We start from the raw sequence: 17873 nt of genomic DNA on the forward strand, positions 1-17873 counted from the left end.
CCTGGGTTGGGAAGATTCCCCTGGAGAAGGGAACGGCTACCCAGTCCAGTATCCTGGCCTGGAGAATTCCATGGCCTGTATAGTCCCTGGGGTCGCAAAGAGTCGGACACCACTGACCGACTTTCTCTGAAGGTGAGACTGTTGTGGAATCCCAAACGCTAGGAAAGATTTCAGCTCCTGACAAAGCTTCACACCACGTTAGGTGTGTGAAGGTTGACCACTGACTTTTAAAAAGGCGTCTCCCGGCCCTTTTGCGCACAAGCGGAGACCCTGGACCGGGCTCTCCCGGACGTCGGGGCTGGCTTCGAGCGCGAAGCCGCAACGCACGCGGGCGGCGGGCTGGAAATCCGCGTGGGCCGGCGCTCCGCTCCGCGCGGGGCGGGCGGGCTCCTCGAGCTACGTCATCGGGCGGTTCCCCCGCCCCTCGCCCGAGTCGCACGCGCGGAAGTAAACACCGCGACGTCATCAGGGCGCGTCTTCGCCTGTCCCCGCCCATCTCCTCAGGACCGGTGGCCGTGCTCACCTCCGCTCGGGGCCAGGTCTATGTCCCGGTTTCCCGCCGTCGCGGGCAGGGCGCCAAGGCGGCAGGAGGAAGGTGAGAGATCGAGAGACCTCCAGGAAGAGCGGCCTTCGGCAGGTTCCGTCGCGGATAGAGGTGCGGTCCGCGGGACTCCGCGGAGGCCAGCGGGAGTGGTAGCACGGGGCTTTGCGGGGGGTGGGGGGGATGAAAGTCCGCCTGAGACAGGCGGAGAAGAGGAGGCTGCAGGCTGCAGCCTTCCTGTCGCCCTCCAAGCCGGAGGCGAACTTTGCGTCCAGTGAGCCACTTTGGACTGGAGAGGGGCGGTCCCAGATCTAAGTTGGGCGAAAACCCTGCTGGGGGGCAAAAAAGTGCACCCCAACGCCGGGACGCGTCCTGCTCTTAAATAGGCTCAGAAAGCCTTTGTTCTCTACCCACCAGTTCCCCCCCCCAACCCTCCGCCCCTCCGCCGGGCCGCCAGCCTGCCTTTGGGTACGGTATGAAGGGAGCCAGTTTCCAGGAGCCAGTTTCCATGGTTACCCACCACTTGGCCTTCTGGGATATCAGTCACTCTGAACCGGGACCTAACTTGAACCGTGAATCAGAAGCAAATACAGGTGGCTTTTAATTTAGCTGAGAGTTTTTCTGCCCTGTTCCAGTTTGGGGGTCTATTATTTAATAAAATTGGCTTTTGTGCTTCTGGATAGGTATACTTGCAAATACATAGCCTTGTGCTAGGCTTACTTTGTCAGATACTTTGAGTCATGCATTAAGAAATGCTCGTTGATCTCCCTAAAAAAAAGTTGCTCTGAGCTTAAAAACAGTCGCTCGCAAATGGGATGTAAGGGATTTCACCGAGAAATTGATTCTTTCCAGCCCTAAAATTCTATTGTCACTGTCTTTTTCAGTTTTGGGAAATTGAGATATCTTTACAGGCCTTTTAATTGCACACCCCCCTCCCCCCGCCGTGTCATTACAGAAGAGAAAGGATGCACATCACAGGAGGGAGGAACTACTCCAACTTTTCCCATTCAGAAACAAAGAAAAAAGCTTATTCAAGCTGTGAGGGACAATTCATTCCTTATTGTTACTGGAAATACAGGAAGTGGTAAAACAACTCAACTCCCAAAATATCTATATGAAGCAGGTAATTTTATTCTGGGATAATATTGGGAGCATTTAAAAAATATCCTCTTAAAAGCTAATAGGACTTCTGTTTTACATAAATGCCTATCATTTGTTTTACAGTCCGATTCTTCTCTTGGCACACTGTCCTTGTATATTTCGCTCTTTTTTACAGTCTTATTTCAGATTCAGGAATTAGTTGAAATGGCATTTTCAGTTACCATAATAATTCCAGATAGAATTATAGGTAGATATTGATTCTTTGCTGTAGAGTAGGTTGTCTTGCAGTCGACTGCTGAACGTTGGGTATTAAAATGATTTTCAGGGGAAGGGATATATTGATATCTGTTGCTGACATTACTATTTCTGGGTTCTTTTTCCAGAGTGATATCAGGTAACTGTTTATTCCTTGATTTTCCTAACATCAGGCCAGCTAACAAATTACCCTTACAGTGTCTTTCCTTTCAATATGGTAAAACTGTATATCCTAAGGTTGGTATACAGCAAAATTATGTTGGATATTATAAAAATTTCTTAGCTTATATATTAACTTACTCTTATAAATCACGTCTTTTAAGATGCTATCTATTGGGCTTCCCTGGTGGCTCAGAGGTAAAGAATCTGCCTGCCAATACAAGAGGCATGGGTTGGATCCCTGGTCTGGGAAGATCCCACATACAGTGGAGCAACTAAGCCCATGCGCCACAACTATTGAACCCTTGCTCTCCAGCCCAAGAGCCGCAACTCCTGAAGCCCTCACACCCTAGAGCTTTAAAGGAGAAGCCCATATACCACAACTGGAGGAGTCCCTGTTGCTGAAACTAGAGAAAAGCCCACACAGCAATGAAGACTCAGCACAACTGAAAATAAATAATTTTTTATAAAAGATGCTGTTAAGACATACCACTATTTTACATACTATTAGTAAAGAAAAAAAATACCATCAGTTATAAGATGCATTTCCTTTCAGAGATACTAAAATGGTAGAACCTATGAAAAGTGGTATATTTAAACTTCTGTGGAAAAAGTAAATCTGTTTTAGGAAGTGTGGAATTTTATGTCTTCCTAGACACAACTGAGCGACTGAACTGAACTGAACTGAGGGGTTAAAAATTCTTGGCTTACTCTTTAGAGTAAATCTTAAGACTGAAATTGGAAAAAATCAAATTAAAATATGTACATTTAAATGGTTGTTAATATGTATTCTTATGTATGTGAGAATGGTTATTAATCATGTATATGTGTATGGTTATTCATATATATTCTTATTTTTAATTAATACTTAAATTTCCATGGTGCAAATGTAAGACAATGTATTGTTAATTTTGCAGAGTTTTCTTTGAGAAACTCTTGAACAGTTTGTATTGATTGACCAGAAACAGTTTAACTCTAATGGGAAGCAGTGGTTAACATTTTTGTGTTTTTTACCTCTGGATTTGATAGGGTTTTCACAACATGGTATGATTGGTGTGACCCAGCCACGAAAAGTAGCTGCCATATCTGTTGCCCAGCGGGTTGCTGAAGAAATGAAATGCACATTGGGATCCAAAGTAGGATACCAAGTTCGTTTTGATGATTGCAGCTCCAAGGTACCAAAGTTTTGTTTGTATTTAGTTAAGTAGTGTAAAGTTATAGAAAGAGTGAGAAAAATTATGGAAGATTTTGATTCAAAATTCCACTTGCATTTTAAAGAAATAAAGCCTCAGATTAGAATTAATTTGTATTGCCCATTATTAATGTCTTGTCCTGGGTGCCTTCCCCTTTTCTCCCTTGTCAGTTTTGTGACAGTTATGTTGATTTCTTCATAGGATTCCCTTGTGTATTTTAGCTGTAACAGTTCTTGACACGTAACTTACATTTGTGTTCTTTGAAAAGAAGTTTTATTGTAGTAAAATATGCATAAAGTAAGGTTTACCATTTTTAGTATTTTCAGATCACATTTAGGTAAATATGCCGTGGCATTAAGTACATTCATAGTGTTTTGTAACCATTACCACTCTATATTTTCTGAACAGTTTCACCATCTCAAACAACAGAGCTCCATGTTCCCATCCCCCCACCTCCAGTAGTCCCTGGTACCTTCTATTCTGCTTTATATCTCTATGCATTTCTGTATACTTAAAACGTGGAATCATGCAATATTGTGGCCTTTATGTGGCTTATTTCATTTAGCTAATGTTTTCAAGGTTCATCCATATTATATGGTTGAATTCTTGAAGTCAGTGGAAAACTGATGGTTAACAAACTTATTGAGCAAATATTTGTTGAGCATCTTCTGTATTCATGGTAATAGTTCATAGCCACAGTTTATATCCCCTCACGATTTCTGAATCCTAAAACAGATACAAAATAATCCCTGATTTGCTTATGGTCCCTAACAGGAATTAGCAATAGTGGCACAGAGTAACTCCCCAAAATACTGTCTTTGCGTTCCTGGTGGTCACTGCTGGGACTTTTCTTTTCTCCTTGCCTTGTTTTATGGATAGCTCTGTTGTTAACTCCTATTCTCACTTTCTTTTAATGCTAGTCGGCTGATCCTATTTTTGTAATATGAAAATGGTCAGGGAGGAATAGCATGAGAAGAATGGTGCCACCTTCCTTTTTTTCCTAAGTTCTCTAAAATAGCTGAGACGGGGACGAATCCCATTTCATCATTGTTTCCTGCAGCTTGCTCACCAGAGGTCACTGCGTTGTCTTAACCACTTTCCACTGACTTAATTGTATTTCCTTATTGTTGCTTTATCCCGGAACATTCCCCTTAGTTTTCCTGCCTGTGTAGATCACAAGTTTCATAATTTACCATCCATGTTATTAAAATATATTATTAGACTGTTTTATGTACTCTCTTATTTAGTCAGATTAGTTTGATCCCTTGATGTCTGTACATTTGAGGGGAAAATTTTAATTTGCAAAACAGGAGTACATTTCTGTGATTTTTATTTTTATCTGTATTTTAATATACTCTGCTGTTTGAACATTAGGAAACAGCAATCAAATACATGACTGATGGATGTTTACTGAAACATATCCTGGGAGATCCGAATCTTACCAAGTTCAGTGTCATTATTTTGGATGAAGCCCATGAGAGAACTCTAACTACAGTGAGTATTTAATTTTATTGCTTATTTATTAGACAGTTTTATTTCTTTGGGGGTAGCTTTGTACTGTACAGTGAATTGCCTTCCCTTCCTTACATTTTAATCGATTAAAATATGAATCCTTTGGTTAAGGAGAGCAAAATATTTAAAATAAGTTGGTTGTTATATACACTTGTGACTTACTAGAAATTTACTTTTCTTTCAGGATATCTTATTTGGTTTATTGAAGAAGCTATTTCAGGAGAAGTCTCCTAACAGGAAGGAGCATTTAAAGGTCGTTGTGATGTCAGCAACAATGGAATTAGCCAAGCTCTCTGCATTCTTTGGAAATTGTCCAATATTTGATATACCTGGAAGGCTTTATCCAGTCAGAGAAAAATTCTGCAATTTGATTGGTCCACGAGATAGAGAAAATACTGCATACATTCAAGCGGTATTACTTGGCATCCTTATTATGTCTTTTCTGTATCTGTGATTCTAGTTGATGAGTAGTTTGGTAATTCATTTTTTCTCTAGTATTTTAATGTCAGCCTTCATAGGTCGTAGGGCTTTTGAGAATCAAATTTAATTTTTCTGTGGAACTGAGGGAAGTGGCGGTAGTGCAGGTGGGGATTTTATCTCCACTAACATTTTATGCTTGTGTTTCTTGCTTAGATTGTGAAAGTGACCATGGATATCCATTTGAATGAAATGGCTGGAGACATCTTGGTTTTTCTGACTGGTGAGCATTCAGGACCAGGTTTAAAAATTCTGCCCTTTATATGAGGGGAATGTGGCACCACACTACTGTGTACCTTTGTTGGAAAATCGAGGCTCTACTCATTTTATCGTAGGCTTTTATGGTTATCTGAGTAGTTTTAGATGTTGTATCTATTATAAGACATGTAACATAATTCTACACGGCCCTAAAAACCACAGGTCTCCTTAGTAAACATATGTAAAATACACTGACCTTTTAGTAGGAAGATACTAAATGGTAAAATATTAATATTTTTATTACCGTATATAGAGCTGTTAACCACTAAACAGTCCTAGACGTGAATGACTAATTTCATTATTTCAAAAGACATCCTACTGGCTGCTTTCTTCTTTGAGTGGTGGGATGGTACTGTGTGGTAGCAGTGCATAAGGTGTGGAATCCGAGTCTCATAGGCAATGCTTTTTTGGATCAAAAATAGAATAGTTGAATCTCAGACTGGTGTGATTCTTCAAGTAGCAGCTTTCTGCTAACAGATCTGAGTCATTTCATGGCTCACCTCCTACACTGCCTGTACTAATGTCAGAAGTGAGACATTGTAACAATCTCTTAGCCTTTTTAAGGAAAGTATTTTTGACATCAAATGCAGTATCCCCTATGGTAATGATTAACTTTATTGAATCTTCCTCAAATACCATGTTTCAAGATGAAAGACTTGATGACTGTAAATGTTTTTATTCCTTTAGAGATTTAAATTCCTTGGAAACTGGTATTTCTTGTATTTTTAATTTTATGTTGGGATTGGGTACAGCTTGTGTTCATCTACTTTAGATCAAATGAGATATTTAAAATATGCACAACTAACATAAATCTAGAAGGGTTTTTCTTTTTCGTTCTTAAATTAATTTTGCTGTTCAGTTGCTGACATTATTTTCTCCCCTCATTTCAGGTCAGTTTGAAATCGAAAAAAGTTGTGAATTACTTTTTCAGATGGCAGAATCTGTTGATTATGATTATGATGTCCAAGATACCACTCTAGATGGCTTGTTAATATTGCCCTGTTATGGATCTATGACAACAGGTAATTCCTCACTAGAACAGAAAATTTGATTTTTAAAGAACTTTATATTGAATAATCTATTGGATAATAACATGTTTATAGACAGTGTGCAGATAGTAAGTGTTTAGGTCAATTTCACAAAGTGAACTCACCTTTGTAACCAACAGCCCAGATCAAGAAATAGTGATTGGAGAACCATCCTTCATCCCTGGAGAGACATGACTTTTTTTTTTTATTGAAGCCTTTGCACATTCACTTTTTCAAGACTTTGGTCATCTATCCCCCTTATTGTTGTTATGAGAGGGCTGTGTCCTCTCCCAGCAAAACAATATTGTTATTAATTTTTTGAAATGAGGGCTATAATTCCTTGATAATAGTACCATGAATCAAATCTAATTTGCCACTGCCACAGAATCTAGGAATCTTACATATTCAGATGTATCAGAGAGAGTGGATTGTTTTCTTTTTATGTAGCCACGCATACTAGTCTACTTTTCAAGTTATGTTGTTCTTTTTTAAGTTCAGAGAACAAATTCTAACTCTGATCATTCTGTTTGTTCATAATAAATGTTACTGAATGAGGTTTAGAATTTGTTTTGTATAGCTATTGTATTATGGAATTTGACTTGTAATATGAAAGGGAAGTTAACCTGTAGTCTCCTATTTGGACTTTGACTGGGATTGGCATTTATGTAATGCAAAAAAGCAATCGAATGTTTTTATATTTTATGTGTAGTTTTGTTTTCGTTGAGTAGGTGGTTCTTATCCTTATATTAACAAGAACAGTTCAGAAATGTATGTGTTGGTAAATAACTGTAGACATGCCATTTTAGAAATTCCTTTTGTGATGATGGTATTGGGCCCTCACATTCAACAATGACATCTATTTTAGATTATTACATCTTCAAGGGAATTCGTAGGGTCTTTGTTAGGTATTTAAGGTTCTCAGTTATTTTGGAGATTTTATCTACAAATTCTTTTATAATTTACTTTGTAACTATAAGGTAATTCAAAACCTGGTATAGTTGCTTTGTGTTAATTGTTAATACGTACATAGTCCTTCAGTATAAAGTTCATTCTTTCCATCTTACTGCCACATTGAAAATAATTGTTCTTTATCTGCCATTGCTTCTTGTTTATCTTCCTGAAATTAAGTTTTTATACTATTAAAGCTTGCTAGTGACCTGTTCCTCAAATCTCATGGCATTTTTCTATTAGTTTGTATTTTGATTTTGGGTTAATAATAAGTCTCCTTAAATGCTGTTGTGTAGGATAGTTATTTGGTTCTTCTGACCACTATTTCCATAAGGTTGTTGCCTTACCACTCTCCCTGGCCTTTGTTCCCCTCTGAATAAGACTATTTTCTAAGGTTTCTTCCTTAGCTTGCTATTTTCTTAGAATTCTCTGGTTTGGAGAGGTTGGCTTCTAGGATTCACCTGTCACTTCTTTGTGATGACTCCTGAAAACTGTCTGTAGTTCAGTCTCCTGCACTCTAGGCCTCCTGGGTCTCACAGGGCTTTCTGGTGTGTTCGTCATCTCCTAGATCACACAGTCCAAGCACGTGGCAACTCCTACAGGTTTTCTTTTGCCTTTATCTTCTCCAGAGCCTTAGTTTTTCTTCTTTTTTCCCTCATTGCCATTAGAATTGGGATCCTCAGTTTGCTTTCCTGGGTTGTTAACATATCCAGCTAACTGATTTTCCCTGATTTAATTTGCCATCCTACCTGCTGTGGTAAATATAATCTTCCAAAAGCACAACTCTGATTGTGTTGGTCTCCTATTCAGTACCTCCAGTCATTTCCTATTGCCAACTGAATTAAAATGCCAGCTTAATAACTTGGTGTTCATTTTCCTTCCAGTATGACTTTAGCCAGCTTTCAGCCTTAAATCTCAGTGTATGTGATTTTCTTTGTTGGTGTATATCAGTTCACTTCAGTTGCTCAGTCGTGTCCAACTCGTTGCAACCCCATGGACTGCAGCACGCCAGGCTTCCCTGGCTTCATCACCAACTCCCGGAGTTTACTCAAACTCACGTCCATCGTGTCGGTGATGCCATCCAACCATCTCATCCTCTATTGTCCCCTTCACCTCCTGCCTTCAGTCTTCCCCAGCATCAGGGTCTTTTCTAGTCAGTTCTTCGCATCAGGTGGCCAAAGTATTGGAGCTTCAGCATCAGTCCTTCCAATGAACATTCAAAACTGATTTCCTTTAGAAAATCAGTGACTGGTTGGATCTCCTTGCAGTCCAAGGGACTCTCAAGAGTCTTCTCCAACACCACAGTTCAAAAGCATCAATTCTTCGGCGCTCAGCTTTCTTTATAGTCCAGCTCTAACATCCATACATGACTACTGGTAAAACCATAGCTTTGATTAGATGGACATTTGTTGGCACAGTAATGTCTCTGCTTTTTAATATGCTGTCTAGGTTGGTCATAGCCTTTCTTCCAAGGAGCAAGCGTCTTTTAATTTCATGGCTGCAGTCACGATCTGCAGTGATTTTGGAGCCCCCAAAAATAAAGTCTCTGTTTCCATTGTTTCCCCATCTATTTGCCATGAAGTGATGGGACCGGATGTCATGATGTTAGTTTTTTGAATGTTGAGTTTTAAGCCAACTTTTTCACTCTCCTCTTTCACTTTCATCAAGAGGCTCTTTAGTTCTTCTTCGCTCTCTGCCATAAGGGTGGTGTCATCTGCGTATCTGAGGTTATTGATATTTCTCCTGGCAATCTTGATTCCAGTTGGTGTATATAGGTAAATGGTAAAGATGTGAAATTGGGTTTGAGTAGAGCCATTACTGGAGAAGGAGGTGGCAACCCACTCCAGTGTTCTTGCCTGGGGAATCCCAGGGACGGGGGAGCCTGGTGGGCTGACGTCTGTGGGGTCGCACAGACTCGGACACGACTGAAGTGACTTAGCAGCAGCAGCAGCAGAGCCATTACTGAACAGTTTTGTTTATTTTAGTTCCCCGCTTCTGGTTCCAGGGGCACTGTAAGGTGAGCTACTGGTGATCCATTATGATCATAACCGTATTTATTGTAGCAGTTTATGACAGTGCAAAGAGGCATTCAGATGGAGCCAATGAGGTCCTGAGTAATGGGTGAGATGGAGTTTGATGAAGTAGAGAGACAATAGCAGGTTCCTGGGATCTAAGGCTTTCTTTAGAAGCCTGGTAAATACAATAAAGCGCTTAGTTTCTTTGTTATTGCTACTTTGGGTTGTGGGGAGAGACCTTAATACAGTGTTATTTCTTTTATTTCCTATTAGCCTGAGGAACCGAAAGCTTGCATTTGGGAGTGAGGAGAGGGAAGAAGGGTTTCCTGCCTATAGCCTGGAGTGAGGGGGTTCGATGGGTTTAGTGACGAGGTAGACATTATGAGGTGGATATTTTATATTTGCTCTTAACTTCTGAGCTAGCTGTGAGTGTGGCTATTTTAAAGAGATATCTTTAAATATCTCCCTGCTTGACATAAAAATTTCTCATCTGTCAAATGTGAAGAGGTGCTGAGGTGTTCATACTGTTACCAGGTCATATGACCCTGATCACTGGGCTGAACTCCCCCTGACCCCCACCCCTTGTGATGTTCACTCAGGCTCAAAATGGAAGAGCTATTTTTGATTTGTTTTCCTCTGGCAACATTTTTGTGATTCTGTGTTTGCTCCTCCCTGAACTTGAACTCCTCGTTTCCCTTTTATTCTCCCCCCTCACTATTCGAAATTCTGCTATTTTGTTTCACACGTGCAACCAACTCCATAAAAACCCTCCCTGCTTTCCCTCCTCACAGCTGGCTTTTGTCCCTTCTTTGTCTGAACCTCACTGTGCTTTACTGTACCTCTTGTGGCATTTAACACATTTAACTTGTGTTACGGTTGTTTCACCCCCTCTCTGAGATTGTGAACTTCCTGAGGACAAGTACTGTGTGTTGAAAAAGTCCTAACTAAATGTTTGTTAATTGAGTTCCAGGTTTTTCACTTTCTGCTTGATATTCTGTTATATTAATGTCTTGTACCAAACTCAAGAATAAGAACTTTATTCTTATTTCTCTCAAACCTTTTCTCTCTTCTTTATTGTGCATTTAGGGAAAGCTTAAACCCCGACAAAAATTTATGAACTGAAATATACTTGTTGTTTCATAAGTGAATTATGCATTGTGTTGAATTGTTTGCAGTTCAGTTATGCATTGCATTGAATTAGGCATTTTTACCACTGAGGTAATTCTCTAATTCAGTGCAGAAGCCTTTTGTGGAGTGTGGGAATCTTAGATTTTTTTTTTTTAAGTAATGAAAGCCATGGCTGTTTTTCTAGAAAAATGCACATATACCCGTATATATATATGTATATATATGCATAATCAGATTTCTTTATTTTACAGACAGAGGCTAAGTGATGTCCCTGAGGTCACATGGTGAATCTCCATTTGATTACTGGTTATTTATTCAGTAGTGGAGGATCTAACAGTACCTGTGTTTCCACAGCAGATGAAGAAGAGGAGAGGAGTGTTGCCTTGGGGTGGTGTACAACATTTTAAAAGAGGAGAAACTGCTCATTTAGATTACCGCATACATCCAAAAATAGTTTTTTCTCTTCTGCTTACAAAACAAAACTACTTTCAATATGTCTAGTACCAAGGGTCTAGGATAGTTTCCTTAAATGTTAAGACTAAAGATGTGGGGGAATAAGGTTAGTGAGTTTCACATAAAAGCTTTCAGTCTATGTGTTTTCTCCCCAAATGAAAACTTTTATCTTAGAAAGAAATACATACTTTTTAAAAACAATAAAATCATCAAAGTAAGAAAAATAATTAAACTTAGATGCCACCAACATGATTAAATGATAATCACTATTAATATTTTGAGGTATATCGTTATGACCTTTTTATTTATACATTTAGATATGTTTTATTTTTTTTTTAAAGAAAAATGGGTTGATTTTACATATGCTCCTTTGTGTTTCCTTTCTGCCTTTTGTAGAAGTTTAAAAGTACCCAAAAAATGCATTTTCCTCTATGCAGAATTAACCTAGATGGTGTCTCTCTTTAAAGAAAAATTACTCAGTTGAGGGAAAATGATACAGTTTCATTATAATGAATTCAAGCAGTGTACAAAATTACAAAGGTAAACTTAAAGAAATCACCTCAAACTCCATCCAGAAATAACCATCTTTAACATTAGAAAAAACATTATTCAGATCTCTGTGTATGTGTGTGTGTACGTGTGTACATATAGAAGGATAAGTAAGTAGGTAGGCTGAAAGAAATACTGTTTCAAGAGTGAGATTATACTATTAGGAAGTAATTTTACTTGAATTTACTTGAAGGAATTGTTAACTTTTAACTTCAAGTAAATCTTTACCATGAGATAATATTTTATAATAAAAGCTTGCTCTAAGTTTAAAAAAATGAAAAATATTAAGCTGAAGTTAGTATCTTCCTTCTAGACTATATTTGGTGCTTACTTTGGCAGCACATATGCTAAAATTAGACGGTATTTGATTGGAGATCTTATCTATTGCCTGATTTGAAAGATGAAGACTTAAGTACTTATATTCTTCTATATCCTCCCCTTCTGATTTTTGTCAGTTATTTTTACATTGTTCAGATGTATTCAGTGTTTATCATCAATCCTTTTACCATGATTTTACCATTCCTAAAGTACTTTTGATTAATTTTAGATTGGGTAGATTTTAACCTTTTTTTTTCTTTTTTTTAATAGAAGCGATCCTGGGTGTTTTTGTTTTTTTGTAGTTCTTTTGTTTGGGAATGTCAGGCTTTTGCCTTTATACTTGAGCTACATCTTGGCTGGGTTTTATGTTCTTGGGTTACACTTTCTTTTCCTTAGAACTTGGTAGACGTTGTCCAGTTGTCTTCTGGCATTGATTGTTGCTGCGGAGAAGTCTGAGACCAACCTGATTTTTTTTCCCCTCCTTGTAAGTGATTTGTTTTATCTGTCTGATTGCTTGAAATTTCCTATTTTTATCCTTAAAGTTCAATAATTTCATTTAGAATATCTTTTTGTGTTGAGTGTTTTATAGTAAAAATTTCCTGGAATTTTATGTGCTTTTTAAAAAAATCAACTTTATTGAAGTATACTTTTCATACAATTAACTATGCCCGTTTTAAGTATACAGTTTCATGAATTTTGAGAAATGTACATATCTGTGTAGGGGCTTCATAGGTGGCTCAGTGGTAAAGAATCCACCTGCCAGTGCAAAACATGCAGGAGATGTGGGTTCAGTCCCTGGGTCGGGAAGATCCCCTGGAGGAGAAAATGGCAACCCACTCCAGTACTTCTGCCTGGAAGATCCCATGGACAGAGGAGTCTGGTGGCTGCCGCCGATAGGGTTGCAAAGAGTCAGACACGACTTAGCAATTGAGTACACACGCACACGTATCTGTGCAACTGCCACCACAAACATGATAAATTGGTTGCTCTTTTGATCTGCAATTTTAATTGTTATGTTGGATTGCCTCTCTTCCATATATTTTAGCTTCCTTCCAGTTACTGTATCTTTTCAACTGCATTTACTGATAATCTCAAGCCTTTTCTCTGTGTTAGAAGTTTGATTTTCAGCTGTGTTAGTGAGGATTCATAAGCTATTTTTGATGTACCCAAAAATGACTTCCAGTGGGGGTAGAGTTTGAGCTGAACAGTGTTGTACTACTTTTATTTTGTTCCAGAATCATTTTTTCCCCCTTTGATTAATGGTTTCTGTTTATAGCTCTGTGTTCCTTTTATACACCTTTTCTCTCTCTCTTTCTCTTATCTCTCTGTCTCCCTCACACACACACACACACTCTCTCTTTCAAACATGTTTCTGCTTTAGGAACAATTTGAAATAAATTTTATGAGGATGTTTCAGTTGGCCTTAACATATAATATGGAACATACATGTATCTTAGGAATGTTAAGAGTGTTAAGTGGTCTAGCCTCAGTATCTTTATTTCTTGGTAGATTTTGGAACATCTTTCTGCCTTTTTGCCAGTCCTACCTCCTCGCCTGTTAATTTACATCCTGGTGCCTTGTTCAGTTGTCTTACCTGGTGGCTCAGTGGTAAATAGCCTGGTGGAGGAGACATGGTAAAGAGCTAGTACAGAGATGTAAGAAATGCAGGTTTGATCCCTGGGTCGGGAAGATCCCCTGGAGGAGGGCATGGCAACCCACTCCAGTACTCTTGCCTGGAAAATTCCATGGACAAAGGAATCTGGTCGGCTACCATCCATGGGGTTGCAAAGAGTCAGACACGACTGAGGAACTAAGCTCGCACACAGTGAAAGTATTGTTTCCCCTTTTCTTTGTGGAAACTGAGAATGTGCTTTAGGATATATGTATTTAACTTTTCCCCCAAACCTTTACAAAGAGACATAAAATTGGCATATGTTTATACTTGTAGAATATGGTGTTAAAATATATGGGTGAAATGTAAATGTGAAACAAACATGAGTCTTGTCAAAATAGCAGGTTAAGGACTTTTTAATTGACTAGTGAACAGTGCTAAACTGAAATCTTGCTTGAATTGAAGACTAAAACTAGGTACTTTTAGAAATGAGTTAATTGAAAAACAGAGTTGATCATAAATATGTTCAGAATGGACATTTCGAATTTATGTAAACTTCTACGGTAATGTGGAATTTTAAAAGTAGAAGGATCTCTATTATTTATACCATGCATTTTAAAATTTATCGATTCATTGAACTTTATTGATCACTTTCTGTGGTCCAGGCATTTTAGGTACTGGGGTGGGAGGGGAGTGGTATGTCTTGAATAAGAGAAAGTCCTTGTTCTTACAGAGCTACATTGTAGTAGAATAGATAGACAGCAGATAAGTATGCAAACGTAATGTGAAATACCGGGTAGTGTATGACTCATTTGAACTATCTGGAAGAAATGAGCTACCTAAATCTAAGAAAAACCTAAAAAATAATTTTTATCACTTATGTGTAAGTTGCCTTTCTAGCACTTTTTTTACTTAAGTTAATTTCAGGATGATGTAGAAGAGCAGTAATACTTGACTTGGTTTTAAATTTGCCTGTCTATATGTGAATCTTGGGCAGGCCCCTTAACCTCTCTGGGCTTTAGTTTTGTCATCTATAAAATGAGATGGTTGGCCTAGTATATGATTTTAAAATTGTGCTTGTATGTATCATTCCTTTTCTCCTTTGTGAGAGTTCAGCTTTGGTCTGTTTTATATATTAGGAATACGTGGATCTTTGTAAGATTTTATTTAGAAACACGTTTTGTACTTTATTTAAAAATAGATTTGGTTAAGATTTCCTTGGCTGCTGAGAAGAGAACAATTTGAGGTTGCTCAAGTAGAAAAATTTTTCTAAACGAATGTGGGTATATCTTGTGGAAATCAAATGCAACCATATATTTAATTTTTTTTTCTTTTCACAGTATATGTATATACTTACTGTTCACTATAAATATATATGTTGAAATATGTATATACAGATACAAATACAAATTTATATATACAAATATAAATACATATGCTGATAATTTCTTTTCATAGGCCAGTAGATTGACTTGTATATTCCCTGGAATGACAACTCCTAAGTTTTGGAGATCACTGAAATAGACAATCTACCCAAATCTCTTGCTTGACCCCTTGAACTTTAGTGACCTTTTCCTTCATCCCACCATGACCACTCATTTGAAAACTTAGCATTGTAGACTTTGTCAGTATCATCGTTTCTGACCTCAGTTTTAAACATCTTTCTGATTATTACTTCCTGTTTCTGCCAATTCACTCTTCAAATTTAACAATTTTCAGAATGAATCAAGACTTTTAACAGTTTTCACTTATCTCCTTTTACCTATGCTGTTATCATTTCCTTGAAACAGTAACTCTCCTGTTCTCTGCTTAACCAGGCAGGAGGGCAAGTCTGGCCAAATCCATCTTTCTACTTGTTTCATACCATGTCTCTTAAGGCTTGGAGATTGCCAGGCACCCAGAAATACTCTCTTGTGAACTGTTACAGATGATTCATTCTTTCCTCTCTTTAGACTAGCTTTCCTCCATATGTATTAGTCACTTCCCTATGGTTCACAAGTTAATTTTTCCTCTTTGCAAGAGACTGGGCTAATCAAATTGAGCATCTCTTGGACCTTATTCCAAGAGATTCAAAGGAGAATGAGAACTTGTCCAGTTGGAGAGAGGTTTATCCTTGGGACCATAAACTATGGCCAGAGGAGCAAAGTTACTCTAAGCATTGCTGCTGGGGCCCACCCTTCAGAATGCATGGGTAGTGAAAATCAGGATGGTGTTACTTCTTTAGAGATGGAGTCATCTGAAAAAGGAGAAGGAAATGGCAATCCACTCCAGTATTCTTGCCTGGAGAATCCCAGGGACGGGGGAGCCTGGTGGGCTGCCATCTGTGGGGTCAAATAGAGTCGGACACGACTGAAGTGACTTAGCAGCAGCAGCATCTGAAAAAGGAAAAACTGATTAACCTTAGTTAATCAGTCTTTAAAGCATAGAAAGGTTCTTAGAAATCTGTAGTGCGTGGATGGGCTTTAGAGATCCCCCGAACATCCTGATATTGTTAGAAAATTTTTGTGTATGTGTACATATGTAACTTTTAATGGAGACGAGGCCCACAGTTTTTAAAGTCTCGAAGGGAGCTATGACCTACATAAAGAACTGCTGTAGGGTTTATTTTAGCAATAATAATCTGGTTCCATGGATCCAGATATCTTAATAGTAAAAGATGAGTAAAAAAAGTAGTTTTTGCTATTGTATTTTTAATTCAAGATAATTAAAGGGGTGAAGAAAACAACTTCTAATGGAAAGAAATGAGTTTTTCTTGAGTTTGACACATGCGTGTTATGAATTATTCTTTTCTTTTCATATATATTTTAGATCAACAAAGAAGAATATTTTTGCCACCTCCACCTGGAATTAGAAAATGTGTCATATCCACCAATATTTCTGCAACATCTTTGACAATAGATGGAATCAGGTATAATTTTTAAAATTCCCTTTAAAGCCAAGGAAGTCACTTAGCTAATCATAAAATATTAAGTTTGTGTCTTTGTGCCCTCCACCAGTTCCCCTCTCATCTACTTAACTTGTAATCACCCACCATTTTTTGTAATTATTGTTTGCTCTGAATAGGAAATGGAATGGGAGGTGCATATAGTATTTCTGTTAATACTTTTAAATACTTATACTTGGCAACTTGTAGCTTTCTCTTCCCAAATGTAAGATTATGTGTAATGTTTCAAGGATTTCTTTCAGTGGGAGGCCAAACCTGTTTTTCTATGTTCCCATTACCAGCGTATACCTAAAATGATCTGATATTCCCTTCTGACCTGGCAGCTCCACTTCATATAGTTAGCTGTGTAAATCCAAGTATTTATCTGGAGGTACTGTTTCTTGCTTTTCAGCTTTTTGTGAAATGGACTTTATATTTCAGTGTAATCAATGATGCCATCAAATTTTTGAGAAATTTTGTAGAGAAACACTTGGAAATTTTAAGTCTAGACTGATAGCTAAATGAGAAGTTCTTTAATACCTTTGAGCCACATTCTTTCTGGATGCTTATCTTTTACCCAGTATGTTTTATGTCCTTAACTAAGTCTTACTCTGCCACAGGATGACTGGACCTGCCCCAAATGTTCTGTATGTTTCTTTTGGGTAAAATGATCATCCAGATCTAAGAGGAAGTTTAATTTCCTCTGCTTCTCTCCTTAACTTTAAAAATAATGGTTTCACTAAGGGCTTAGGTGAGGAATTCTCTTGAGTAAATTAATCTCTGTAATTTTTTGTTTCCAGCCAAGGCAATAGTCATGAAATAGCGTCTGTCAGAATGTTCCCTTAGTGAATGGTAGACTTAGTACTGTTCCTGACTTAGTTTTTTACCTGACTTGTTCTCCATTTAATTGGCTTAAAGTGGTGGTGTTAAAGGGTAAATGGAGTTAATTCTGAACCTGTAAGAATGATTTAGAGCTGATTTTCAAGTTTTTAATTTGTTGTTGTTGTTTAGTCACTAAATGCGTATCTGACTCTTGAGACCCCAGGGACTGTAGTTCGTCAGGCTGCTCTGTCCATGGGATTTTCCAGGTAAGAATACTGGAGTGAGTTGCCATTTCCTTCTCTGGGGGATCTTGCCCACCCGGGGGCTGAACCTGCATCTCCTGCATTAGCTGGTGGATTCTTTACCACTGAGCCACTAGGGAAGCCCTTGTTTTTTATGGGACAACATAAGATTTACATTGAAAAGTGGGTAATAAAGTAGTGTTTATTCCATATACAGTGTTGTGCCACCACCACCTCTATCTCGCCCTAAAACTTTTCATCACCCCCAAATAAAACTATATACTTTAAGGAGTTGTTGCCCATTTATGCCTCTACCCTAGCCCTTGGCAGCCACCACTT

At 38.3% G+C, this 17873-nt stretch overlaps 1 protein-coding gene across 4 annotated transcripts in view; it reads left to right on the forward strand.

Moving 5' to 3' along the window:
• The first annotated feature begins 472 nt into the window (after positions 1 to 472).
• DHX40 (DEAH-box helicase 40) overlaps positions 473 to 17873 on the forward strand; it is a 45694-nt gene continuing 28293 nt past the window's right edge. For 3 of the 4 annotated variants that reach the window (XM_055399747.2, XM_055399756.2, XM_055399766.2), the window contains exons 1-8: positions 473 to 655; positions 1497 to 1664; positions 3086 to 3231; positions 4624 to 4743; positions 4946 to 5173; positions 5395 to 5461; positions 6387 to 6518; positions 16356 to 16455. In XM_055399747.2, coding sequence (XP_055255722.2) covers positions 544 to 655; positions 1497 to 1664; positions 3086 to 3231; positions 4624 to 4743; positions 4946 to 5173; positions 5395 to 5461; positions 6387 to 6518; positions 16356 to 16455 — 1073 coding nt within the window. In that variant the 5' untranslated portion in view covers positions 473 to 543. The remainder of the gene's footprint in view (positions 656 to 1496; positions 1665 to 3085; positions 3232 to 4623; positions 4744 to 4945; positions 5174 to 5394; positions 5462 to 6386; positions 6519 to 16355; positions 16456 to 17873) is intronic. The other variant, XM_088828637.1, reaches the window with a different exon arrangement.

Source organism: Moschus berezovskii, chromosome 20 (assembly GCF_049115385.1).
Source record: "Moschus berezovskii isolate FMDL1 chromosome 20, NW_MosBer_1.0, whole genome shotgun sequence".
In the NCBI taxonomy this organism is placed as follows: domain Eukaryota; kingdom Metazoa; phylum Chordata; class Mammalia; order Artiodactyla; family Moschidae; genus Moschus; species Moschus berezovskii.